The 27,793-nt window shown below is 46.4% G+C and overlaps 1 protein-coding gene across 13 annotated transcripts in view; it reads right to left on the bottom strand.

The window, feature by feature from the left end:
* Nucleotides 1-27,793, bottom strand: part of RAP1GAP2 (RAP1 GTPase activating protein 2) — a 224,991-nt gene that overhangs the window by 23,716 nt on the left and 173,482 nt on the right. For all 13 annotated transcript variants that reach the window (XR_009254949.1, XM_058703622.1, XM_058703626.1 and 10 more), the window contains 7 exons: nt 21,808-21,886; nt 20,975-21,028; nt 18,440-18,523; nt 12,183-12,283; nt 9,773-9,902; nt 5,258-5,413; nt 44-115 (listed from right to left, as the gene is read on the bottom strand). Coding sequence is in view for 12 of the 13 variants with exons in the window: in XM_058703622.1 (XP_058559605.1) it covers nt 44-115; nt 5,258-5,413; nt 9,773-9,902; nt 12,183-12,283; nt 18,440-18,523; nt 20,975-21,028; nt 21,808-21,886 (676 nt within the window). In the remaining variant the exon portion in view is untranslated. The remainder of the gene's footprint in view (nt 1-43; nt 116-5,257; nt 5,414-9,772; nt 9,903-12,182; nt 12,284-18,439; nt 18,524-20,974; nt 21,029-21,807; nt 21,887-27,793) is intronic.

Here is a 27,793-nt window from a genome sequence, read left to right as displayed (position 1 = left end):
CCTAGAGCCTGAGATAAGAGAAGAGCAGAAAGGGGTTTCTTACCTTCTGGAAAACAGGAGGGCTGGGCAGAGGTGGGCCAAAGGCGGGCACATCTTCCCGTGCGGTGACTGACACCTGAAACAGAGTCTCGGTGTGGGCCAGGAGGGAAGACATCCAAGCTGAGGAGGATAATGCATTCCAAGCCCTGGCCCTAGGAAAGCCCACCACCCAGAGCATCCTCTGCCCTCCCCTCCCCAGAACTCAAATCCAACACTCCCATGAGCCATCACCAGCATGGCCCAAGTCGTTGTTCCTAGAAGTGGGGCCGGCTGCACAGAGCCATCCACATGCTCTCATCTACATTCTTGGAGGCCAGAAACAAGTTTGGCAAGATGACCAGACAGGACTGAGGAGTAGCCTGGGACTCCGCTTCTAACGCAGTACAAGTGCCCAGGAGGACTTATCTTGTTGCCTCATTTGAATGGATATTAATCCCACGGAGAAGACAAAGTGAGAACCGTTAACCCTGTCTTACTGATGGGGACACAGATGCCCAGAGACTGGGAGCCATCTCCCCTCAGGCACACAGGTGATTAGCCACAGAGATGACCAGGGAATCCAGACCTCCTGGTCCTGCTCTGTGGTCCTTTTCCCACAACACTGACTCCCAAACCTGAATCACTTCACGTGTTTAAAAAATAAATACCGATTGCATGGGCTCCACCCCAAACTTACTGAATCACAAGTTCTGGGGCAGAGCCAGGAATCCGCAACTGTTAAACACTCCACAAAGCTTTCGTGCGGTTGGTGGACTAGTGTTTGGGAGCCCTGGCCCCACACGCAGGGTTAGACAGTCTGTCTGGGTGAGCCCTGAACCAACAGAGCGCCAGGGCCCAGGCTGGGAATTGTGGGTAGGGGGACATCACGGTGCTCTTGCACAGGGTGCCCCAGGCTCTGGGTGTGGTGTCCACTTCCGGCCAGCCTGGGGAGGCAGGAACTAGGAGTGAGAGCACCCAGGCGCTCTGCCTAGGGGTGTCCCAGCCTCAGGACAGGCCCAGCACATCCAGATGCTCTCCCTGCGTGGACGTGCCCTGGTTTCACCTGCTCTCAGCCCAAAGGCTGCAGGCCTCTCTAGAGACTCTGCCCTCTCCCTTTCCCAGACTGCCGCTGGCGTGAGCCTGGCCCTGGCGTGCTGCCAGCCTCCCTGGCCTATGAAGCAGGGCAGATGCAGAGAGTCTGCCAGACCGGGTGAGCAGGCAGCTCAGAGCCAGGCCAAGGGAAGGCCCTGCCAGGGTCTGGAAGGAAACAGCGGGAGAGAGCTGGTCAGTACTGCTTTCTCTCCCCAAGCTCAAGGCTGTCTGTGTGCCCAGAATTAGGAAATGGTGTGTGTTCAGCTGACATGATCTCTGGCTGGTTCCAGCTGCCAAACACAGTACCCCACCACCACCCACTGTGCACAGGAACTGAGGTGGGGGGGTAGGCCAGAGGTCAGGCCCTCCGCCCTCTTCCCACCCCTATGGCTCTCCTTCTCAGGCTTGCTCTAGAGTGGTCTGTGCTGACTGGGTAAGGCGCTTCAGACATGCTCTTCAACCTGCCGAGTCTCTTGGTCAGATAAGCCCACCATAGCAGCCATGTCAGAAAAGCAGGAGACAGGATCCTTCCGGGTGACGGCCATGCATCTTCTATCCCCACTGTGTTCCCTCTCCTGACCCCTTTTCCAACAAAGTGCCCAGGGCTTTGCTGTTCCCTCCTCTTGAGGACAGGTGGGTTGCTGGGCCGAAAGCAGAAGCTGCCAGAACACGGCCCCACCTTCTCAGTTTCTAAATTCAGTGCGGGCCTCCCAGCAGGGGGCAGGGCAGGGCTGAGAGAGAGGTGCAGGTACTGTGGGGAAGAGAATTTTCGAGGCTGGAAAGAGAAGGAGGCTTGGAGCGTGTGAGTTCAAGGATACACCAGGGAGGCGGGGAGCCTCCAAGGGCTCCCACCTTGACATGCACGGCCAAGTGTGGCCTGGAAGCCTTGGAGAACCGTGGAAGGCTGCCCAGGCACCAGATCGGCAGTGAGGGGAAGGGGGTACACAGGGAGCACCCCTCCCCAGTGGGGTGCTTCCCATAGGATTCCTGAGACCTCTGCCGGGCTTCAGGAATCAGGGGCAGGGTGACCTGAGACAGGAAGAGGAGGGAGTTCTAGTAACGGTTCAGCCGGAGTTCCCTTCCATCCGGGCAGGACAGGGACAAAATTCCCGTCTGAAAAATCATCTGACATCACTTTTCATGCACCCCTGAGTTTTGTAGCCAAGTTCCCACCTGCTCTGATGGCTCAGTGGTGAAGACCACTGGCAGACCTGGACACACTCCAGCTCCCCACCTCCGGGCTCTGTGGCCTCCAGCCTTAAGTGGCTTAGGCTCTCAGCCTCAATTTCCTTCCTGTAAAATAGGGCTAACAAGAGACCCTGCCTGACCAGGGGCTCGTGAAGGTTCAAGGAGGCTGTGCTTCTAAGGGCCTAGCACAGTGCCTGGTGCAGAGCAAGCACCCAGTATGGGGTAACCTGTTACCTGGGGCTTTGTTTTTTTACTTCCCCTGCTGACCTGCACCTAAGAAAGGACACTTGAAATACTAGAGAGTTCCCCTCAACCATTTCCTTCTCTCTCTCTCTCTCTCTCTCTCTCTCTCTCTCTCTCTCTCTTCACACACACACACACACACACACACACACACACACACACATACCCCTCTTCCTCAACTCCCCCAACCCCTGACTCCGCTTCCCCTCCCGCAGTATGTCAGGGCTGGAAGGAACTCAGAGCTGGTCTAGTCCAACTTCCTCATTTCACACAGATGGAAGCTGAGGTCCAGAGAGGGAAGGAACCGGCTCAAGGTCATGCAGCAGTCAGAGGCAGGGCCGGGACCAGAACCGTCAGCTCCTGAGCCTCTCGGTCTGGGGGGCTTTCCTGCACCTTCCCACCCCTGTCCTTCCCTCTATTTCCTTTTCTTTCCTGTTCATCCTCCCCGGTGGAGGCCTCCTGGGACACTGTTCAGCCCCTGGGGATATCTCACCCTCCTTTGCCATAGCCCCTAAGTCTGCAGAGGTCAGTGAAAGTCCCATTTCACCTTGGACCCTCTGAGGAATCTGACCAGGTCTTCCCGGGTCTTCTCATCACCTGGGGTGCTGCTGGGAATATGAAGGGACAGAGCTCTGGGGAGCATGTTGGAAGGCTGGCCTCCCTCCCCCCGCCCTGCATCCCCAGCCCCATTCACAGGTCTGCCTTCCAGCCTGGATGTTTGCCCGGCAGGTGGACCACACAGTCCCAAAGCCTGGGGACAGAGCACGGCTCTCCCTGTGGGTCCCGCTTCTCTGCTTATTGCCACCCTCTCTGAGGACAGTGCTTCTCCCTGGACCATGGGCTTTGGCTGAGAAGCCTTGGTAAAGACTTCAGGCATCAAAGCTGGAGGTGGGGGGGAGGGGAGTGGTGTTTTTTTGGATCTCTGCATTTTCCCACCCCACTAAGCTCTTGAGAAAGTGGAGAAGCCAGTTAGCTGAGTTCCATTTCCTATCAGGAGCTAAAAACAAATACTAAACCTCCACGAGAGGCCTCTTCTGCCAGCAGAGGCCCAGCAGACAAGCCACACGTTCGCACATGACTGCCTGGCAGCGTCTGGGAGCCCTCCTACCACACAGCTTTACCTCGAGGATCCTACCCAGCGGCTCTCTGCCTCCACTGGCTGTGAAGAGAGTCAGTTGGCTGTCTGAGTGGCCCGGTGGCTGAACTGCACTCACTGGCCCTCTCCCCCTTCCCTGTAGGTCACTTCCACGTGTCCCACCCCCAGCACACAGGGGGCACTGAATGAATAAACTTGCTTCCATCAACAAATCAAACAGCTGTTTGAAGGGAATGCCCATTTTGGTGTAAGAAGGTGATCCTCCGAGGAAATGCCCAAAACATGGCTTCTGCAACTTTTCAGCCGAAAATCTGAAAGTGCTCAATGACGGAGGAGCATGGACATCAACATGAACATGGGGACAGAAGAGTCAGCTTTCCTCGTAGGAGAGAGTGTGGGGTTTTGTTTGTAGTCTCATATCTGCTTTTAAGTTGATGTGCATTTTGCACTCAAATATGTGGGTTTCTACTGACGTAATAATTATACGACATCATTTTCCTTTCCAAAATCTTCAAGCAAAGTTGATACTTCATGAAGATGGCCATGAAACACTTGGGCTTTGTAAGCCCTAGGAACCAGCACTGGCCTAAGCTATTACACAGTTACTCCATTTTCAGATCATTCCAAGTTCCCATTGGCAACGACAGGCTCATTTCCCTCTCCCTTAGAACCGTGGTTCCTAACACTTCTGGGGAACAGGGAGCCCTCTGAGAATCTGACCTTTGGTCTCTCTCCCCCTAATATGCAAAGCAGCACATGAACGCAACATCTTGCACATAAGCATTCTGCGTATATCCACAAGAGGTTCAAAGACTAACATCCACCTTAAAGACCCTGCCTCAATCTATCTCCCTTGGAGCCCACAGCTCCCAGCACCAGTGAGATAGAAACTGTTGCCCAAGAGGTTAGAATTGTTTCTCACAGAGAAGGGGAGGGGAGCGGAGGGCTGGCGGCACAGCCATCGGGAACGGGCAGGGTGAGGGCTGCCAGGGCCTCCCTGCATCGGGGAGGACACTGAGCCAACCTGGAAGACCACTTATCGATGGGGAGGCTTAGATTCAGACTTAGACTCAGGTGCTTGCAACCCCCCCCACTCCCTGGGAGTCTTCAAATTAAGACCAATGGTTTATTCTAGAACAGCTAAACAAGAAGAGCCCACCCCATGGCCAGGGTCTGCCGGATCCCCTGCTCTCCAGCGCTGTCACCATAAACATTTCTCCTTTCCTTTCTTCCCCTTTGTTACCACACCTCTTCCCTTCCCTTTCCTGATAGTCCTCCCCACCCTCCTCTCTTTTGTTCCTCTCCTCTGGCTCTGCCTTAGTCCAGCCGATGGCATTACCAGATTCCAAACAGAGGCACTGGGGGCTTCTCAACCCTTGAGTTGGATGCTATTGAACCTGGAAGCAGCCAGATGGAGGATATGACCTCATAAGGCAGGCCTCTTGGCTCCCAAATCCCAGAAACCTGGGATTTCTAGAAAACTGATCATACCAACACTAGGAGTACCATTTTGGAGAATGACCCGAGGAGCCACTGAGAACTAGTGGTCCTTGATTTAACTAAATCCATAAGATGTGGTGAAGTGCCTGGGCCCACCACTTCCTCCAACGTTCTCCTCACCTTGTAGGATGGGGTCTCTGTGCCCGGATTCTCGACCTGCACAACAATGTAGGCATGTAAGAAGTTGGAGGCAATCATATCTGGGACAAACGGTGTGTTTTCTTCTTGGAAGATGATGGCCACAATGTCATTCCCAATGTGTCTCTTTCTCTGGAGCTAAACAGAAAAGTGTTCCATTGTTATAAGCCAGCAAGGAATATCCTGAAAACAGGATAGATCTATACAGGAAATTCCTCATTATTCTATCTTTATATATAAATCCTGAAACTCTGAGACCTACCTCTCCAGGGGCTTTTTTTTTTTTTTTCAATCTTTAGAAGCCACCAAAAAGAAAAACTGGGGGAGACACCTAAGATATTAGGTAGAGGCTAGCAAGCATCTTACTGAGCTCCAAAGCATGCAGAGCCCTGACTTGGGGCTCGTGGAGGATGGTTAAAAGGTGAGGGACAACTCCCCCTAAGGTCAGGAACAAGGCAGGGATGTCTACTCTCGCCACTGTTATTCAGCATGGTATTGGAAGTCTTAGCCTCTGCAATCAGACAACACAAAGAAATAAAAGGCATCCAAATTGGCCAGGAGGAGGTCAAACTTTCAGTCTTCACAGATGACATGATACTCTACATGGAAAACCCAAAAGATTCCACCAAAAACTGCTGTAACTGATTCATAAATTCGGGAAAGTTGCAGGATATAAAATCAGTGCACAGAAATCGGCTGCATTTCTACACACCAACAATGAAGCGACAGAAAGAGAAATCAAGGAATCGATCCCATTTACAGTTGCACCAAAAACCATAAAATACCTAGGAATCAATCTAACCAAAGAGGTAAAAAATCTATACACTGAAAACTATAGAAAGCTGATGAAAGAAATTGAAGAAGATACAAAGAAATGGAAGAAGATTCCATGCTCCTGGATAGGAAGAACAAATATTACTAAAATGTCGATACTACCCAAAGCAATCTACATATTCAATGCGATCCTATCAAAGTAACACCAGCATTCTTCACAGAGCTAGAACAAATAATCCTAAAATTTGTATGGAACCAGAAAAGCCCCCAAATAGCCAAAGCAATCTTGAAAAAGAAAACCAATGCAGGAGGCATCACAATCCCAGACTTCAAGCTATACTACAAAGCTGTAATCATCAAGACAGTATGGTACTGGCACAAGAACAGACACTCAGACCAATAGAACAGAATAGAGAACCCAGAAATGGACCCACAAACATACGGCCAACTAATCTTTGACAGAGCAGGAAAGAATATCCAATGGAATAAAGACAGTCTCTTCAGCAAGTGGTGCTGGGAAAACTGGACAGCAACATGCAGAAGAATGAACCTGGACCACTTTCTTACACCATACACAAAAATAAAGTGGATGAAAGACCTCAATGTAAGACAGGAAGCCATCAAAATCCTCGAGGAGAAAGCAGGCAAAAACCTCTTTGATCTTGTCTGCAGCAATTTCTTACTCAACACGTCTCTAGAGACAAGGGAAACAAAAGCAAAAATGAACTACTGGGACCTCATCAAAATAAAAAGCTTCTGCACAATGAAGGAAACAATCAGCAAAACTAAAAGGCAACCGATAGAATGGGAGAAGATATTTGCAAATGACATATCAGATAAAGGGTTATATCCAATATCTACAAAGAACTTATCAAACTCAACAGCCAAAAAAACAAATAATCCAGTGAAGAAATGGGCAAAAGACATGAATTAGACACTTCTCCAAAGAAGACATCCAGATGGCCAACCAACACATGAAAAAATGCTCAACATCACTCATCATCAGGGAAATACAAATCAACACAATAAGATACCACCTTACACCTGTCAGAATGGCTAACATTAACAACTTAGGCGACAACAGATGTTGGCGAGGATGTGGAGAAAGGGCAATACTTTTGCATTGTTGGTGGGAATGCGAACTGGTGCAGCCACTCTGGAAAACAGTTTGGAGGTTCCTCAAAAAATTAAAAATAGAACTACCCTAGACCCAGCAATTGCACTACTAGGTATTTATCAAAGGGATACAGGTGTGCTGTTTCGAAGGGACACATGCACTCCCATGTTTATAGCAGCACCATCAACAATAGCCAAAGTGTGGAAAGAGCCCAAATGTCCATCAATGCATGAATGGATAAAGAAAATGTGGTATATATATATATATATATATATATATATATACACACACACACACACACACACACACACACACACACATACACACACACAATGGAGTATTACTCAGCAATCAAAAAGAATGAAATCTTGCCATTTGCAACTACGTGGATGGAACCGGAGGGTATTATGCTCAGTGAAATTAGTCAGAGAAAGACAAAAATCATGACTTCACTCATATGAGGACTTTAAGAGACAAAACAAATGAACATAAGGGAAGGGAAACAAAAATAATATAAAAACAGGGAGAGGGACAAAACAAAAGAGACCCACAAATATGGGTCAGAACAAACTGAGGGTTGCTGGAGGGGTTGTGGGAGGGGGGATGGACTAAATGGGTAAGAGGCATTAAGGAATCCACTGAAATCATTGTTTTACTACATACTAATTTGTGTGTAAATTTTAAAAAATAAAAAATAAAGTTAAATCAAAAAAAAAAAAAAAAAAAAGGTGAGGGACGAGTTTTGCTGGTAAAGCCTGTAACTGATCCAGAAGACACACAAACTCAGATGAAGCTACCTGAGGACAGTAACAAAGGCACCAGCCAGCATGTGCTAAATCAGCTGCCACACACAAAGTGTCCAACATTATGGAGGCAGAGAGGAGAATAAAATCACAGGCCTCATGCTAATCTGAGAAGGCTTCCTGGAAGAGGAGGTGGGGGGGAAGACAGTGCTTGACAGTAATGTGGATGAGCAGGGATGAGTGGACGGATCATTCTATAGCAGAGGGAAGGAGAGCCATGCTCAGAGAAAGAGGGCAACCTGGCTCGGCAGAGGTCATGGGTAAACAACCCTGATTCAGAGTCCCAAACTGTGCCAGGTGCTTTCACAGGTGATCTCAATCACTGAGCACCTGTATGTGAGGACCCATGCTGGGCTGTTCACACACGATTTCAAATGTTAGGGCCCTCCTGTACGCTAAGTTCTGGCTAGGCGCTTACCTATACATTTGTTCCTTTATTAAGCACTTACTGAATGCAGGCCCTATGTTCCACATTGAATTTCTCATTTACTATAAACTGAACCCGTGCTGGGTACTTTTACACAAATTGCCTCACGTATTCCACCCACTGCCTCCCATTTCTTGGGAAGAGAAAATTAATACTTATTTAGTCCTTGCAGAAGGCTCTGTGTACTTCCCACTGAATACAGGTGAGACTGAAAGACAGCCCCAGGCTGGGGCAGGGTGTGAGGAGGCCATGAGGGAACAGAGACTAAGGTAAAAATGTGGAGAGAAAACCTACTTTGGATTCAAAAGGAATCCTGCTCCCATTTGTTTCTGGAACATTCAGTGGTTATTTTAGAGCCAAATCACAGTCTCGTTTGCCAATTTCCCTTTTTCCTAAGAAGCCAGGCACTATGTTTACAGTATTACATCTGTGCTCCCTCCTCAGCTCCCTGCTCAGAAAGGAATGGGTCAGAGTCTGGTGAAGAGCCTACCTCCCTTTCTGATTTTCCTGGAGACTAAAAAGGCATAAAGAGTGGAAAGGGGCAGATGGTGCAACGGCCAGGCCTTGGCTGCTGGTCTCAGGGCCCATCAGAAGCCACAAATGAGAGAGAAGACGGGAAGACACTGGATGCAGAAGTCTCACCCCGGTTCAGGTAAAGGCCGAATTCCTGCCCACAGGCAGGTGTGGTGAGAGATGAGGCCATGAGACTAGAAAGGCTGGAAGGCGGGGGGGGGGGGGGGGGGGGGGGGGGGGGGGGGGGGGGTCTCAGGCAATGAGCACCTTGCCATCCATCACTGGGGCAGGAAGAAGGACAAACAGCCCAGCGGCCTGCAGACTGGACAACTGTCAGGAAGGTAGCCTGCCACGAGCCAGGCAGCATACTAAGCGCTACGCTCCGAACCTTCTGTGATGCCCGCAACAAGCCCCTGATTTAGGTGGTATCATCCCTGTTTTACAGCTGAGGACCACGAGGTCACCAGGTTACCCAGCTTGCCTGGAATCACACACCCCTAAGTGGCAGGGCTGGCGTCAAGCTGCTATCTGCAAACTCCATCGGGTACTGTTGGCGAGCACCCTACACGAGCAGGGCACTTGGGCTCTGCTCCCAGCTCCGCCCCTCATCAAGCAGGACATGGTCTTTTAACCACGAGGAGCTGCAGGTGCCCCACCAGTCAAAGTGGAACAACCAGGGGCCCTGTCCTCCCACAAGGCCTGCGGGAGATAACACGATGGAACAGACTTCCATGAGAACAGCTAAACAAGCCTCTGGATTAAGAAAATGGGGAGGGGACCGCAGTCCCTCAAGTATCTAAGACCAGAAGCAGGCTTTCACCTCACATGCCCCATGCTCCCGAAGCCCTCTGGAACCAGGTTACCTGCTGGGCGTCTCCCTCAGTAAACGGCAGCTTTGTGGAGACGTGAAACATGATCTCCCTGTCCCGGAATATCGTGTATACCGATTCCAGCCCCGTCTGTCCGTGGGTCACATCCAGGCCGCCTCGGAAACTGTCAGGAAAACAGGGCAAGAGCACAGGGTGAGGACAAGTGGGCTTCTTGGTACAAACTCCCCTGAGGATATGGGGGGTAGGAGAATGAATGAGAAGACATGTGAGAGTGAGGGCACAGAAAGAATGATATGGGCATCGCAGGGAGCTCTGTGCTTCTGGGCAGACGAGTCCTAAAGTTTTAACCGTAGGTCAGTCTATTATTGAAAACAAAGGCAGAACATCCATATGGTCACATAGGAAGGGAGGCTGCCCATCCACAATCCCAAGACAAATGCCATCCAGGTGCCAGTGGCCCCCAAGGCTGTGCATAAGCCTTTCTTCCCTGCAAGGCATGTCCAAGTCTTCAGCCCAGAGCCAGGGCAACCAGCCATCCTATTGGAAGCATCCAGAGTGAGCCTGAAGAGATGACAGATGCTGGATTCCTACCCAGCCAGCCCCTGATGTGGGGACCCAGAAAAGCAGCACCCAACCTAGAGGTGTCCGAGGAGCCCCTCTCTGCTTATCTCCTCAAAGGCAGGAATGAAAAGTACTAAGGAACTTATATCACCATATATTGTATGATTCCATTTATATAACAGCTTCCAGGAACTGCCCCTTCTTCCTTTACAGACATGTGGCTTCTAGCCATGGATCATATTCTTCAGCAAGGAGAGGAAGATGTAGGTTCCTTTAAGAAAATGAAATAAAACAGACCCTGGATGTCAGTCCCCACAAGCTCTGTAATACAAACCAGAAAATGTGCTCAGCCTGGCATGGAGGAAAGCTCACCAGGCCAAGAGTCCGGCTCTCCAGGTTCTAAACCTTCTTCGGCCACCAAGTCAGCACATGATCTTGGGCACACCACTTAATCTGTCTAGGTCTCAGTTTCCTTTCTCTATACAATAAGGGGACAGAAGTACATGATCTCTAGGGTCCTTCCTGGCTTTAATACACTTTATTTCATCTATTCTAAAATATTTTTGTAATGCTTGTTTATTTTTGAGACAGAGTGAGACAGAGCATGAGCGGGGGAGGGGCAGAGACAGAGAGGGAGACATGGAACACGAAGCAGGCTCCAGGCTCCGAGCTGTCAGCGCAGAGCCCGACACGGGGCTTGAACCCACAAAGCACAGGATCGTGACCTAAGCCGAAGTCGGATGCTTAATCGACTGAACCACCCAGGTACCCCTATTTCAACTATTCTAAAGCACACATTTTTTCATATTTTAACATCTCTGAAAATCAGGATGCATCTTGCAATGATAGCATCTCAGAGTCAATGGAAGGTGGCATAAAAAGTGCTTCACACGCTGTTATCTATTTCAATCCCTTAACAACCTGGTGGGGTCAGTACTATCTTTATCTCCCTTTTACAGATGAGGAAACTGAGGCTTCTGGAGGTTATTAGCTTATTCAAAGTCACAGAGCCAATAAGTGGTGGAGGTGGGATTTTAACTCGTGTGATTGACTCCAGATGGCAGTGATGACCATGCAGGGGGAGTAAGACAGAGGAAGAGGGGTGAAAAGAAGATGGAAGAGGAGGAGAGAAGGGGGCGGAGGAAAAAAGTGATTACTGAACACCTACTACACACCGGGCCCAGAGCTGGGTGCTTTCACACATGTTAGAGGAGATCCTGTTAATTTGGCTGCTGACGTGGGGAATTCTTGGGGCTCAGCCATGTGCCAGCCACGAAGCATAGAACAGGAGGGCCAGGCCTGAAGGCCCTTCTCAAACGTTGCCTTTGTCAAGGAAAATCAAGGGCCAGAGTTTCCAAGCAATAGCCCCAATATTCTTTCTGTCCACTTGCAGAACCAGAGACGGTTGCATGGAGTCTTGCCAGGGAGATTACCATATTTCTACCAACTCTTAATTATCCAACCTTTTTAAACATTATCTGAAATGGGCCACTTCTCCCCAAATTACATAGGGCCCTCTTTCCTGAGGCTCATCAGGCCTCCAGAAGACCTGGCAGGTGAGTGACAGGGTAGGTGGATTCATTTCCCTCTTGGTCAGAGCCAAATGTAATTAGGAGGACAAATCTGAGGCTGGAACTGTTTCATCATTTATCAGAAGGCCAATGTCAGTGTCTCTCAGACAATATGCCTTTCTGGATGATCCCCCACATCACCCGTTTCCTCAGGAATGCAGATGAGCGTTGATCACTCGCTGAAAAATAATCCCACGTTTCTTGTGTATGTTTTTACCTCCCACATACCCTCTGAGACTCAGCGGTCTCCCCTCTCCCTTCCTCTAAGGTGCCATCGGTGGAGGCAGAGCCATCACTTGGCCGAAACCCACCCTTTGAAGTCCTGCAGTGTGATCGTGTCCCCCAGCAGGTCCAAGAACTCCTTGAAAGCTGGGCTCTCCTCATTGTTCCCAAATAGCTCCTCCTCCAGGGTCTGAAAGAGAAACAGAATCAGCTATACGAGTTTAGAAAGGCCTTCTTGATACCTCTGACGCGTCTTGATGCCAAAGGACAGAATGTGGCTGTCCAGCTACCTGGTCCTTTTCTTCCTTCCTCCCCATCCCCCAACATTCGCCAACAAGTGGGTCTGCTTGACTGGAGGGAGGACAAATAAAGGCTCAATCAACAGAGCTGGATTCTCGGGGCTGATGGTTGAAGTCTCTCTATTTCAACAAATGCTGCTGGTCAGTATAAAAGGCAACGCTGAAGCAAAGAATTCTTAGAGTTGATACCAAAAGCCAATCCGTAAGTTAAAAATTAATGGTTGGACTTCTAACAAAGGACTAGTATCTAGAATATACAAAGAACTCTCAAAACTCAGCAGTAATCAAAGTTACAGTGGGATACCACTTCACACCCACTGGATGGCTCTCATCAAAAAGAAAGACAAGAAATGTTGGCGAGGATATAGAAAAATCAGAAGCCTCATACACTGTTGGTGGGAATGTAACATGGTGCTGTCTCTCTGGAAAACAGTCGGGCAGTTCTTCAAAAAGCTAAGCATAGAGTTACCATATGGCCCAGCAATTCTACTCTTAAGAATATATCCAAGAGGGGCGCCTGGGTGGCTCAGTCGGTTAAGCGGCCGACTTCGGCTCAGGTCACGATCTCGCGGTATGTGAGTTCGAGCCCCGCGTCGGGCTCTGTGCTGACTGCTCAGAGCCTGGAGCCTGTTTCAGATTCTGTGTCTCCCTCTCTCTCTGACCCTCCCCCGTTCATGCTCTGTCTCTCTCTGTCTCAAAAATAAATTTAAAAAAAGTTAAAAAAAAATTAAAAAAAAAAAAAAAGAATATATCCAAGAAAAATGAAAACATAAGTCCACACAAAAACTTGTACATGGATGTTAATAGCAGCATTCTTCGTAATAGCCCAAAAGTGGGAACAACCAAAATGTCCATCGGCGGACAAACGGACATACGAAATGTGGTATGTCCATACAATAACACATAATTCTGTCAGAGGAGTGCAGTACTGGATGCAAAACATGGATGAACTCTGAAAACATGTTAAGCAAAAGAAACAAGACATAAAAGGCCTCATGTTATGATTCCATTTACATGAAGTGTCCAGAACAGGCAAATCCCTAGAGGCAGAAAGGAGCTTAGTGGTGAGAGGAGCTGGAGAGAATGGGGAAAGAGTGACTGCTAATGGGCATGGAGTTTCTCTGGGGATTAACGAAAATTTTCTGGAGTTAGATAGTGGTGATGGCTTCACAAGCATGTAAATATGCTCGAAACCACTTTATTGAGAATTAATTCTCAAGCCACTGTGAACAGTATTGTGAGTTATACCTCAGTAAAGCTGTTATAAAAAGTTTTTGAACAGTAAAATAATTAATAATAATCATCATCATCATCATCCAATTAGGAAATGGTCAAAAGAGGGATGCCTAGCTGGCTCAGTCGGTAGAGCATGAGACTCTTGATCTCAGGGTTGTGAGTTTGAGTCCCATGTTAGGTGTAAAGATTACTCAAAAATAAAACCTTTATAGGGGCGCCTGGGTGGCTCAGTCAGTTAAGCCTCCAACTTCGGCTCAGGACACAATCTTGTGGTTCGTGGGTTCAAGCCCCATGTCAGGCTCTGTACTGACAGCTCAGAGCCTGGAACCTGCTTCGGATTCTGTGTCTCCCTCTCTCTCTGCTCTTCCCTCGCGTGTGCTCTGTCTCTCTCTCTCAAAAATAAACATTAAAAAAATTTTTTTTAAATAAAACCTTTATAAAAAAAAAAGAAAAAGAAAAAGAAAATGGTGAAAAGACGTAAACAGTCATTTCGCCCAAAGAGATATACACAGATGGCAAATAAGCACATGAAAAGATGTTCAACACCATTAGCCGCCATTAGGGAAATGCAAATTAAAACCATTATGAGATATCACTACACATCTATCAGAATGGCTAAAATTAAAAAATAGTAACAACACCAAATGCTGGTAAGGAGGTAGAGGAAAGGGATGACTCATACATTGCTGGTAGGAATGCAGACTGGAACCACCACTCTAGAAAACAGTTTGGCAGCTTCTTACAAAACTGAATGTGTAATCACCATATAACCCAGCATATGCTCCTAAGCATTACCCCAGAGAAATGAAAAATTTATGTTCACACAAAAACCTGTATACAAATGTTCATAGCAGCTTTATCCATAATAGCCTCAAACTGGAAAGCACCCAGCTACCCCTCAAAGGGTGAACAGTTAAACAGACTGTGGTATATTTATACCATGGAATACTATTCGGCCATGAAAAGAAATAAACACTATTGATACACTTAAGGATTTGGATGAATCTCGCTGAGGGGAAAAAAGCCAATCCCCAAAGGTTACATATTATATGATTCCATTTATATAACATTTGTGAAATGACAAAGTTTTAGAAATTGGAGAATACATTAGTGGTTGCCAGGGGTTGAGGACTGGAGGTCGGAAGGGATCATGGAGGCGAAAGGGGGGCTGGCAGGGTTATGAAGGGGTCACACAGGAATCCTGTGTTGGTGGACTTCTCCTGTACCTTGACCGTGAAGCCTACACACATGATAAAATTATATACAACAGGGGCGCCTGGGTGGCTCAGGTGGTTAAGCATCCAACTTGGGCTCAGGTCATGATCTCACCTTCTGTGAGTTTGAATCCCGTGCCGGGCTCTATGCTGACAGCTCAGAGCCTGGAGCCTGCTTCAGATTCTGTGTCTCCCTCTCTCTGCCCCTTCCCCACTCACATGGTGTCTCTCTCTCTCTCTCTCTCTCTCTCTCTCTCTCTCAAAAATAAATAAACATTAAAAAATTTATATACAACAAAATACACACACACACACACACACACCCCACAGATGGTCACACGTAAAACTGTGGAAATCTAGACAAGGTCTGAGGACTGTATCAATGTCAGTATCCTGGCTGTAATATTACAGTACTGTTTTATGAGACATTACCTTTGGGGAAAACTGAGCAGAGATACATAAGAACTCTCTGTATTATTTCTTAGAACTGCACGTCAATTTACATATAGCTAGAAATTAAAAGTTTAATGATTTTTAAAAAATAGAAAGCAAAGCTACAAACAGTAGTAAAGCCCTGTACTTATGACAGGCATAAGACACCACATGGCCCTGCCTGACCGACAGGCTCTGCCCACCGTGGCGGGATCGGCAAACAGCTGACGTTTTGCAAACGTCCACAGACAGCAATGAACAGCTGCAGAGGATACGAGGAAACTCCAGTACACACAACCACTTCAAGGAGAAAGTCTCTAATAGGTGATCCTTCCGCACCTCCTCAACACCTGCTTTATAACAAAAAAAAAGCAGACCTCAGGTTCTATGCCCTCAATAAGCAACAGAATCTAGCTAGATTTTAATAACTCTGTTTTAACAATTCTGTGTTTCCTTTTATTTATTTATTTTTAAGTGATAATGAATTTTATTTTATTTTTTTTTAACTTTCTTTCTTTCATGTTTATTTTTTATTTTATTTTCTGTATTTCTTTTTAGAACTACCTTCATTTCATGCAAGGGATACCGATTGTCTAATTAGAGTAGTGGCACATTTCCTTTAAACAAGAAAGACAGTTAAGGTGAAAAAAAAAAACTTTTTAAAGAAAATGTTAAGTAGGGGCGCCTGGGTGGCTCAGTCGGTTAAGCGGCCGACTTCGGCTCAGGTCGCGATCTCGCGGTATGTGAGTTCGAGCCCCGCGTCGGGCTCTGTGCTGACAGCTCAGAGCCTGGAGCCTGTTTCGGATTCTGTGTCTCCCTCTCTCTGACCCTCCCCTGTTCATGCTCTGTCTCTCTCTGTCTCAAAAATAAATAAACGTTAAAAAAAAATTTTTTAAAAAATAAAGAAAATGTTAAGTACTTAATAGTATAGGTGTGAAAAAAGGATAATCGAGGCATACGGTAGACAATACGATCTTGAATGTCATTTATGAATGTCTGAAGCTGGGGAAATACCACTCTCTAGCAGGGGTCAGCAAACTATGGCCTCTGGGCCATGTCCAGCTTGCTGCCTGTTTTTATAAATAAAGTTTTACTGGAACACAGCCAGGACAATTCATTTAGTTTTGTCGATGGTTGCTTTTGCACTACAAAGGCAGGACTGGGCAGTTGCAACAGAGACAGTATGGCTCATGAAGTCTAAAACATTAACTATCCGGCCCTTTACAGAAAGTGTGCTGACCCCTGATCTATACAGCATCCCGCCAAGGCATCAAACTCTGACTCAGCATGCTGTTTACTCCGCATCCTGAGGCCAGAATGTGGGAGAAGAGCCGCTTCCAGGCAATAGACATCTCGTACTGGAAAACAATCCAGCTTATGTACTTGGGGGATGCACCTCTCTGTAGGATTCACAGGTAGCCTGGTATTAGCATTGCCTTTATTTTTACCCTGGCTGTGAGTTCGACCATGCACTCAGGGAGGGGGTCTTAGTCATCCCTATATCCCCCAATGCCCTTAGCACAGTGCCAGACAGACGGGAGAATCAGATGGGACTTACTTATATCCTAAGAACAGCACAGAGCTATCGTGCAACAAATGTTTGTACTAACTGCCCTGCAAATATAGGTTTGCAAAACAACTTTTTAAAAAGTCTTAAAAAAAAAAAAAAGACTTTTATCTCCCCACATGCCTCCACCTTGGCTCAGCAGCATCAGGTAAATAAACAATATACAGACTCCTTCTCAGAGGTGGATGGTTAATGTTCAGTAATTATAATTTTGCTGGAACACTGGATTGTAATCACCCGATGAGATCTGCTATGGTAAATTTCACAAGTGAAGAACTTTAATTAGGGGGGGGTGTATTAGCAGAGCTGTACAAAATAAATATGCAATATGGAAAAATAATTAGAGCAGCTACCTGAATAATCTCCTTCCAATTATAAGATTCATCCATGTTGGCCTTTCGGCTCCTAAACTCTTTACTTAATTAGAATGTTTTTAAGCAAACACATGTCTCTCGTGGTCTAATATCCTCACACAAGGAAGTCAGCTATCATCTAGGCAAGAAAGACATCATCACACACACACACACACACACACACACAAAACAAAAAAACCCCACAGATAATACTGAAAGATACTATCAATGTACCATAAGAGCATCAAAACTTTTGTCCATTATTTCACACAGCAAAAAAGTTATGAGTATTTCTATAAAATCACCATGCTAGGCCCTTAGATGATACCAAGATGAACCTTGGAACCTGTGGAACCTTCTTTCATACAACCTAGGTGAGGAAACACGGGTGTGTTCAAAGACCACTGCTCAGGATGTTAATAAATGTTCACGGCAGACAAGATGGGAAGTTTGTGGTCTTGTGGTCAGATAAGTATGGGAAACACTGAGTTCAACAAATTTATAAAAGCTCTTTACCTTGGGGGTTCTTAGAGCCTGTAAAATGTTCCCACACAACCGCCCCACCCCCACGAGTCATTTGTTGACAGAGTACCTCACCAGGCTAGTGTCTCACGGAACATACTTTGAGAATCGCTCTGATCAACTAACCCCAAGGCAGGATATAAGTGCTACAAGAGACCGAGGGGCATGAGCAGTGGTGTACTGATATATTTTTCAATCACCACTTTTCCAGCGAGGGAAAACGGAAGCCCTGCTTTGCCGATTTCCACCGTGTAAATACTTCCACTGCGGTTGATCTCCAGCAACCAGCCTGACATGGCTGAACTCAGAGCGGGAAGAGAGGCACGCCATGCCCCAGCAATCTAAGGAAGTTCCGGGAGAAAAAGCTAACTCCCAGCTGGGAGAAGGACAAGCAAGGAGAAAGCAGCTTGTGTTGATCCGTCCCCCCGACCCAGTCTGATTTTTCTTGTGACAACACAGCCCCCAGTTGAGGGGAGCCGCCAGGAAGAAGTCAAATTTACTGTATGGAAAACTATATTACCGTTTAAAGGATCTGCAGGCCTCCTTGTGAGAAGGATCGCCTTGGCGATTCTGTCACCTCCAGCCTAATTCCTATGTGAAAGGTGGCTGCTGTATCCGGCACGTGTAAGACCCTGCCGCAGGGCTCCTGTGCTTGGGGGAGGCGAAGCGTCCCCAGGGAGAATCGACGCCATATGGCGACCAGTACAGATGTGTGGTGCTTACCTGCCTGGCTTTTTGATAAATGACCCCAAATTTGAATGTGTTGTTGACATCGTGCTCATCATAGGACACAATCATTTGAGAGGCCTGGGAAAATGTGGGGAGAAAAAAATCAGATTGTTTATTAACTCGGAGGCAAACAGATGGGGAAGCACCCATTTTGGTGGATAATACGCCCCCCAGTGTGAGACATCCGTGAATATGGAGGGAGACAAAGGGTGAAACCAGAAGTTACAGCTAGTTCCCAGACCCAGGCTTCTCCCAGCTCGGCCAAACTTCTGGATCACCATTCCATTCCCATCCAGATGTGCAGGCCAAGGTCTGGGCACACAGGGAACCCAGCAGGACTCAAGGAACGGGACTTACTCCAGTGCCTTAGCTGTGGTGTAAAAAGTGAAGCCAGGACCCCAAAAGTGGTCAGTGAGGAAGACGCTGGCTCTAATTACACCTCTGATCAGCAGTATGATTTTGAGCAAGGCACTGCTTATGCCTAGACTTCAATCCCTCTCACCCATCAAATGAAAGGCCTCTAAGGAGGAACATACAGCCCTATTACAATATGTAAAGAGGGGGGGGGAATTTTTAAAAAAGAACCCCGAGCATTGGTTCTATTTAATTTTCTGTTTTGCTTCAGAGTTGGTATCCAGGGCTCAGAAGCATGAAACTCTAGATCTTGAACCCACTGCTTTTACCTGTATAGCCCTGAGCATGCCACTTTACTTCTCTGGGCCTCAGTTTCCTCATCCATTAAATGGAGATGTGTGGTTGTTAAGATTCAATCAGACCAAGCACATAAAGTGCTGAGCACAGAGCAGCTATCATCATCGCCATCAGCATAACCCTCCAGAAAGATTAGAGCTGAACCAGCTTATTAGGAAAGGGGAGATCTGGGTGTTACTGGGATAGTTACTGGGATAGTCCCTGCAGTAAAAAGGAGGGAACTGACCCTGTGTTATACAACAGGAAGAACAAGGCGTGACTGTCGGCTAGCATACGTGAGCCACTGAGGCTCTCAGCTGCCTGAGGAAATGGACACTTCACGGCTCCCTGTGGAACAGCACTGCTGCCCAAGCCCAGAGGGGGACCCCACTCCCGCATGGAATGAGTCAAAGGTGAAGAGCAGCTGTCCTGCCAGGGAAGAGGCACCCAGCCATGGAGACCTTCCAAGGAACATTCTCAACGCTGTGGATTTTAAAACCTTGCACACATCTCGGCCAGATGAACACCGCAGCTGGACCAAGCAGCGCTTCAAATATAGAAAACACGAAAATACAGCGGCTCTTCCATGATCACCAGAGCTGGAGGCTTTCCAAGTTACAGAGAGACCCGTGCACATGAGCGTCGCTGGGTTCTCTCAGTGGATAGGATTCGATGACAAAAATTGCCAAACTTGTGGTTAAGCTAGGCCTTTAGGATGGGGCTTTAATGTGTGGTTAAACCTCACTAATTCAGCTTTAATTACAAGAGGGAGGGCACTCGGAGCGACAGAGTTCAGTGGAGGGCACTGGTAAGTGCCTGCAGATGCTCAGGCTAACAAGAGGTGTCTGAGAGAAGGGCTCTGGCACATTCTCTGGGCAGGAGAGGACCCTGTCATTAACTCAGCCACTGCACAGGGATAAATGGTGTCAAGCCCAACCGTGAACATTCAAGGCGTTTGTTCCAGGGCGTTCTGGATGTCTCAGCCAGGACAGGGCCTCTCTTCCCCGCCAAACATCTCACCTCACGGTCCCTAGCTATCAGAAGTGGGACTCGGGGAATGGACTGAACCAGCCTCAGCAAGCCTCAGCTGCTCCGGTGTGAGCGCTCACTGCACAGCTCTGTTTCCACTCCCGGGCCCTGCAGGCTCGTGAGGAGGCGCTCAGTACACTGGCTCTCTTCCTGTGGCCAATTTAAAGCAATTCACTGTGCGTGAGTGATTTAAGTCCTGTCATGCCGTAATTGTTCTTGAGTGGATTTGTTGGTTTGTTAAGTTATTATTGCTCCTCTGCCCACTCCCACCCCCACATCATAACTGGGGTCAAGATCGGGCCAATCCTAAGGAAACTGATAACAGAGAACCAGCCAGTCTATTAACTAGGGCCGGGCAGGGGCTTGTAAGGCCTCAGAGCTGCAGTAACACTGGCAATGGGGAGCCATGATCTGGCCTTTTATTTCTCAGTGGGGTTCTGCCATCTGCCACCCTCAACCTCCATGATGGCAGACCAGACCTGTGCTAGCCCTCTAGCTATAGGTAGAATCACTCCCCACCTCAGTACTGGTCCCAAGGAAATAGGACCAGAGTAATGTGGAGAGGTCTACCACTCCACAATAGATGGGGACCAATTCAGGTGGGTCTTTACCGGGGCATGCCTGAGGACTGGTTCCCAGTGGACCAGTTTGCAAAGGAGTGAGCAGGGAGAGAGGGAGACATGGAGGTTTACTGGAAAACCCCCAACAAAACCCCACCAACATGCAGAGAACATCCCACAGAGCCACAGGTGTGAAAGTCTGTTCCAGGCTCTAGAGCCCTGGGTAGGGGGAGGAGGTGAAGATCCTCACCTTGGGGTACAGGACAGCGTTGAATTTCAGCCCCACTGCGTCATCACAGAAAGCCTAAGCAGGAAGAGAGAGACACACAGTTCAGGGGCCGCTTCCACTGAAAACGTGTGGACTCCTCCGCCCACCAAGAGGAAGGGCACAAGAGGGCAGGACCTGCAGGGTCAGAAGGCCTGGAGTTGAGTCCTGGTTCTGCTCCCTAACGTGTGGCCAGGAAACTTGACTAGCCTTCCTGAGGTTTCCCGGTGAAGTGAGGCCACAGAAGGCATTCGGCACAATTCTGCCTGGCATTCCCACTCTCATCGGGTGGGTCCAACCCAACCCAACCCAACTGGCCATTCTTCTCACTCCACTTCGCTGACTCAGTTCTCAAGCTCCCAGTATTCCAGAATAGTGACATGGGCCCCGCCACCAGCTGATTAACAGCTCCTTCCTTGAGGGGGTCCTCTATCTGGACCAATAGCCTGGCTATCCTCCAGCCCATCTCTCCTCTTCTGGGAAGGCTACCTGGCCACCCCACCCCTTCCTCCTCTCAAGTCCTACAGCACTCTCCATAGCCAGTCCTGTCTTCCCATTTCTCTGGTCCCCTGAACTGGCTGTGAACTTGGGGGCAGAGACCATGAGCAGCATCAGCTGTGAGGAGGAGATGGGGAGGTTGCAGGGAAGATGAGGGCGTCTGCCAACAGCCTTCCCCATGCCATCCATGCAGTCAAGGGCCAAAGAGTGTAATGGCCTTCCCCTCTCTAAGGGCAGAGCCCTCTCAGGACAAGCCTGCACCCCCACCCCAGCCCTGGGCTAAAAGAGGAAGCCACCTTCTCACAGGGGTTGGTTTTTACCTTTGCAATCTGAGGGACGCTGGGCAACTTGCTCAGGCCAGCCAAGGGGATCCGCTCATGCACAGTCTTCACTTTGGACCTGCACATGTGAATGAGGGTGAGAAAAATGTGTCCACAAGAAAGGGAGTCCATTAGGAAAGGGGCTTGAGACGGTGCCTGAGATCACACCAGGCCACAAGGTACACTCGCTCGGTGTCTCCCTACAGTCAGACCTGCTGCATTTCACCCAACCCACGAGTTGGGTGCTACGCTCAAATGGTGGGAAAATGGAATCATTATCCTGGAGGAGGAGGACACTTAAAGAACCTGCCTGAGATACGGGAAATGCAAACAGTCGCCTTCAAATTCACCATGATTTTTGGGGTTGTTGTGGGGCTTGTGTTCTCCCAAAGAACTGGGCACAGCTTCTGGATACACGTGTGCTCTCACATGTGATAAAGCCTCTTATGAAAAGAAAATCTAAGATTTGAAAATCTGGATTTACTCAAAATATAAATGGGATGAAAGTTGCTTTATAAAGGGATTTACCGTAAGACTCTAAATTTAGCCTGTTCCCTGATTCATTTAGCACATTAAGAAAGTGTTGAATTTTACTGAATGCTTTTCTGCATCTGCTGAGACAGTCATATGGTTTTTAATCTGTTAACCCAGTAGATTATATTTCTGTTGAGCCATCTTTTCCTTCCATGGGTAAAACTCACTTGCTTATGATGCATTGTATTTTTCATATCCTGCTGACTTTAATTTGCTAATATTTTATTGAGAGTTTCACATCAATAGCAACACTGGTTTTTGGTTTTTTTGTTTTTTTTACTTCCCTTCTCAGGTTTTGATATCAAGGGGTTATCCCAGCCTCATAAATTGCTGAGGAGTTTCTGATCCTTTGAAATAGTTTGTATACCATAGGGATTTTCTGTTCCTTAAAGTTTTGCTAAAACTCACCTGTGAAATCTCTGGGCTTGCTGGGTTTTGGTAGGAGGATACTTTTGGCTACCAATTCAGTTATTTAACAGTGAATATTTAGGTTTTCCACTCCTGATTGAGTCGATTTTGACAATTTGTGTTTTTCTATATAATTACCCATCCAATGTGGGGCACTGGGTGACTCAGGTGGTTAACCATCCAACTTCAGCTCAGGTCATGATCTTGTGGTTCGTGAGTTCAAGCCCCACATCAGGCTCTCTGCTGTCAGTGCAGAACCTGCTTCGGATCCCCAGCCCCTGTCCCTCGCTCTCCCTCTCTCTCTCTCTCTCTGTGCCCCTCCCCTTGCCCATGCTCTCTCCAAAATAAACACTTAAAAAATAAATTATCCATCCAATGCATTGATATACAGGGGGTTTTGGCATTCTCTTAGAACTTTATCTGTACTTAAAACTGCATCCGTTCCTTCACTGCCGTAACATTGTTTGTATCTTTTCACCCTTAATCAGTCCTTGATGGGGTATGCCGATTTTATTAATCTTTTCAAAGAGACAACTTTGGGTTTTGTCTCTATTCCTTTTTATTGTTGCTTTCTACTTCGCTGAACTTGTTCTTGTCTTTTTTATTTTCTGCCTCCTATTTTCTTGGGTTTTTTTCCCCTACTATTCTTTTTCTAACTTCCTGATTTGCATGCCTACAGCTAATCTTTCTTCTGTTTTCACAAATGCAGTTAAAACTATACATCTTTCTCTAAGTACCACTTGAACTGCATCCCGCACATTGATAGGTAGTATTTTCATTGTCATTCTGTTCTAAATATTTTGTCAGTTCTGTTGTGATTTCCTCTTTAGCCCATGAGTTATTTAAAGGATTTTCTTCTTTTTTTTTAACTTTCTAAATGTATGATATTTTCCTTCAGTATTTTAATTGTTGATTTCCAACTTAATTTTCTTATATTCATGGAACATAATCTGTATGTTATTTTAAATTCGTTAACTTCATACACAGACATTTTTCAGGTTCTACGTTGGGCTTAAAAACAGTGTTGTTTTTGCTGTTGTGGTTGAATTAGGGAATGTATGTTACAAAATCAGATTTGTTAATTGCATTGTTCAAATCTTCTATATCCTTACAATTGTTGTCTGCTTGGTCCATGGAAGTGTGGAAGATGTTACTGAAATTTCCCACTAGAGCTGAGCATTTGTTGATTCTTTATATTCCCATCAGTTTTTGCCTTTCTAAATTCAAGACTATATTGCTAAGTACAACTTCATGACTATTAGATCTTCTGGGTGGACTGTTCTCTTTATCATCATGGGAGCTGAGCCCTCCGTGGGTCCAGGAAAGGGCATATTTCTCTGCCCAGGTAATGAACAGATTCAGAAACAAAAAAATTAAGGGTAAGGCAGCTGAAGTCAAAATAACTCCTTTGTTACTGATAAAGGCCACCCGGCTTGGTGTAAAGATGAAATGATCTCCTAAATGACCCCCAGGATTATCCACCAGGTCACTGGCAGTGCTGGGCAAGAGGCAAGCCTCCTCTGTAGGGGCCTGCCCAGGTGGGCCTTTCAGCACAGAGGGGCAGAGGGAGCACCCTGAGGGCAACTAGTTCTGAGCAGGAGAAAAAGGAAAAACCAGGGCTACATACTTCAAGTTCTTGTTCCCAAACTCATCTATCAGAGAAGGCAGAGAGCCAGGGACGTTACACAGAAATGTTCCCTCCACACAGCAGGAAACATCAGGACAAGTTACAAAGGAGTACACTCTCTTTATCCCTACCAATGCTTTTTTTCTAAAACCCTATTTTGTCTGATTTTAATGTTGCTACATCACTTTTCTTGGTTAGTATTTTTCCAGCATATCTTTTTCCATTTCTTTATTTTAAATCTTTCAATATTGCTTTTCTTTAGGTATGTCTCTTATAAGAAAAATATAGCTTGGGGCACCTGGGTGGCTCAGTTGGTTAAGCGCCCAACTCTTGGTATTGGCTCAGATCATGAACTCACAGTTTGTGAGGGCGACCCCATGTCCAGCTCTGCGATGACAGCACAGAGCCTGCTTCGGACTCTCTCTCTCTCCCTTTCACTTTACCCCTTCCCCATTTGCACATACTCTCTCCCTCTCCCTCAAAAATAAATAAATAAACTTTAAAAAAAAAGGGGGAGGTGCACTTGGATGGCTCAGCTGGTTGGCAACCAACTCTTGATTTTGACTTAGGTCATGATCTCACCATCGTGAGACTGAGCTCCATGTCAGGCTCCATACCCGGCGCGGAGCCTGCTTAAGATTCTCTCTCTCTCTCTCTCTCCCTCCCTCCCTCTGCCCTCCCCCACTCTCTCTCCCTCTAAAAATAATAATAATAAAATATTTTTAAAGGAAAATATACCCACTACCCTACAATCCAGTAATCAATTGCATTACTGGGTATTTACCCAAAAAATACAAAAACGCTAATTCAAAGGGATGCACCCTTATTTTACTGCAGCATTATTTACAACAGCCAAATTATGGAAGCAGCCCAAGTGTCCATCCATAGGTGAATGGATAAGGAAGATGTGGTGCGCGCGCGCACACACACACACACACACACACAGAGGAATATTATTCAACTATAAAAAAAAATGGATTCTTGCCATTTGCAATTAACATGGATGGAGCTGGAGAGTATAATGCTAAGTGAAATAAGTCAGAGGAAGACAAATACCATAGGATTTCACTCACATGTGGAATTTAAGAAATAAAACAATTGAGCAAAGAGGAAAAGAGAGAGCGCGAGAGAGAAACCAAGAAAGAGACTCTTAACTATAGACAACAAACTGATGATTACCAGAGGGAAGGTGGGTACAGGGATGAGTGAAATAGGTGATGGGGATTAAAAGTACACTTATCATGATGAGTACCGAGTAATGTATAGCATTATTGAATCACTGCATCATACACCTGAAACTAATAGAACACTGTATGTTAACAGTATTGGAATTGAAATTAAAAACTGAATTTAAAAAAAGATGGCACAGAGGAAAAAAAGAAATATAGCTGTATTTTTCATCCAATCTGATAGTCTAGTACATTCATATGCTAATTTAGTCTATTTATATTTATTGTGATCACTAGTGTACTTGGAATGATTTCTATTATTTTGTGTTTTCTATTACTCTGTGCTTTCTTTCCTTTTTAAAATTCCTCCTTTCCTGCCTTGAGTTTAATTTAAAAATTTTTAATTCTCTTTTTATCCCTCTGCTAATTTGAGCTATAGATTGTATTTCTATAACTTCCAATACAGACATGTATACATTTTCCCAACAAACTCTGCACTTCCTCACTATCTCTCTCCTGAGGAGGGAAAAGGAAACGGCAACTATTGAATTCTTCCCTCCCCATTGTCTTTCCTACTTTTGTTTATTAATTTAGTTCAAGCCTCTTTTTTCCCCATCGGTAATTAAATGTATCAACACAGTTTACCTATTTCTTGCCACTTTTTAGTTGCATCTTTTCTTTCAGTTTCTCTTTTCTTCTGGCTGAAGGACATCCTTTAGTCATTCTTTCGGGGGAATCTGAAAACAGTTTTATTTTGTCTTTGCAGATAGCTTTTCTCGATATAGAACTTTAGATTAAAGGATTCTTTCTTTCTTTCTTTCCTTTCTTTCTTTCCTCCAATGTTTTAAAGATACTGTCCTAGAGTCCCATAGCTGATAGGAAGTCTGCTCACAACCTGGTTGTCACTACTTCATAGATGAGTGTCTTTATCCTTAGGCAGCTTAAAATTTTTCTCTTTCTCTCTGGTTCCAATGTTCCACTTCAATGTGTCCAGTAGTAGTACTGTTTTATTTTAAAATCATACTCAGCACCACAGTGTGTGCTTTCTTCAATTCTGAAATATTCTCAGCCATTATTTCTTTGGATATCTCTTCTCCACTGGCTTCTCTATTCCTTCCTCTGAAACTCTAAGACAAATGCTGGGACCTATCAGTCTATTATCCACATAGCTTCCTTCTTTTTTATATATTCTATCCTAGAGCTGTGCTGCGCTCTGGACGAATTCTTCAAGACTATCTTCCAATTCATGGATTCACTCTTTGATTCTGAATACATTATATTAGACCAGATTTTATCCCATGTGTTGAGTTTTTTGTTTTGGGGGTTTACTTTTTGTTTGCTTCTCAGGGTTCATTTTCAGAGGAGGGGGGAGGGAACATGAGAGCGAGCAGGGGAGGAGCAGAGAGAGGGAGAGAGGGAATCCCAAGCTGTTAGCACAGAACCTGACACAGGGCTCAATCTCACAAACTGCGAGATCATGACCTGAGCCAAAACCAAGAATCAGGTGCTGGGGCGCCTGGGTGGCTCAGTCGGTTGAGCGTCCGACTTCAGCTCAGGTCGTGATCTCACGGTCTGTGAGTTCAAGCCCCGCGTCAGACTCTGTGCTGACAGCTCAGAGCCTGGAACCTGCTTCGGATTCTGTGTCCCCCTCTCTCTCTGCCCCTCCCCCACTCATGCTCTGCCTCTGTCTCCGAAATAAACATTAAAAAAAAAAAAAAAAAGAGTCAGATGCTTAACCAACTTAGCCACCCAGGCTCTCCTGTATTGAGTGTTTTTATTTCAACTATTTTTTTTCCCAATAATTCCAATTGTTTTCTTTTTGTACCCATGTGTATCCACTCATGGACTGTATCATAATTTATTATCCTGTTTATAGATGCTATTCATTCTTTACCTTTTTCAGATATAAGTCATTTTGAAAGTGTACCATTACTTGCATTTCATCAGCAGTAAATCCAGCTTTCATTTGTTGATGTTTTCAGCTGTCTTTCTTAATGTCAATTTCTCTGGGTGTTTTGGAACTTTCCACCCGTTTTCCTCTATCCTCAGTGCAAGTCACCCTGGTTCAGCTCCATCAGGTTGTTGGTTTGCACAGTACTGGAGGCAGCATTCACCTTCTGCAACCAGGTGGCCTGTATAGTCACATGATAATCACCTGACTCATCACAGCTCCCTCTTGATTCATCTTCCTGCTTCTAGCCTTGCCTTCCCTCCAAGACATTCCCCTTAATCTAGCCAGTGACCACTC

The sequence above is a fragment of the Neofelis nebulosa genome, chromosome 16, assembly GCF_028018385.1.
Source record: "Neofelis nebulosa isolate mNeoNeb1 chromosome 16, mNeoNeb1.pri, whole genome shotgun sequence".
Lineage (NCBI taxonomy): Eukaryota > Metazoa > Chordata > Mammalia > Carnivora > Felidae > Neofelis > Neofelis nebulosa.
The sequence above is the reverse complement of the archived record's forward strand: the minus strand, read 5'-3'. Positions and strand labels throughout refer to the sequence as shown.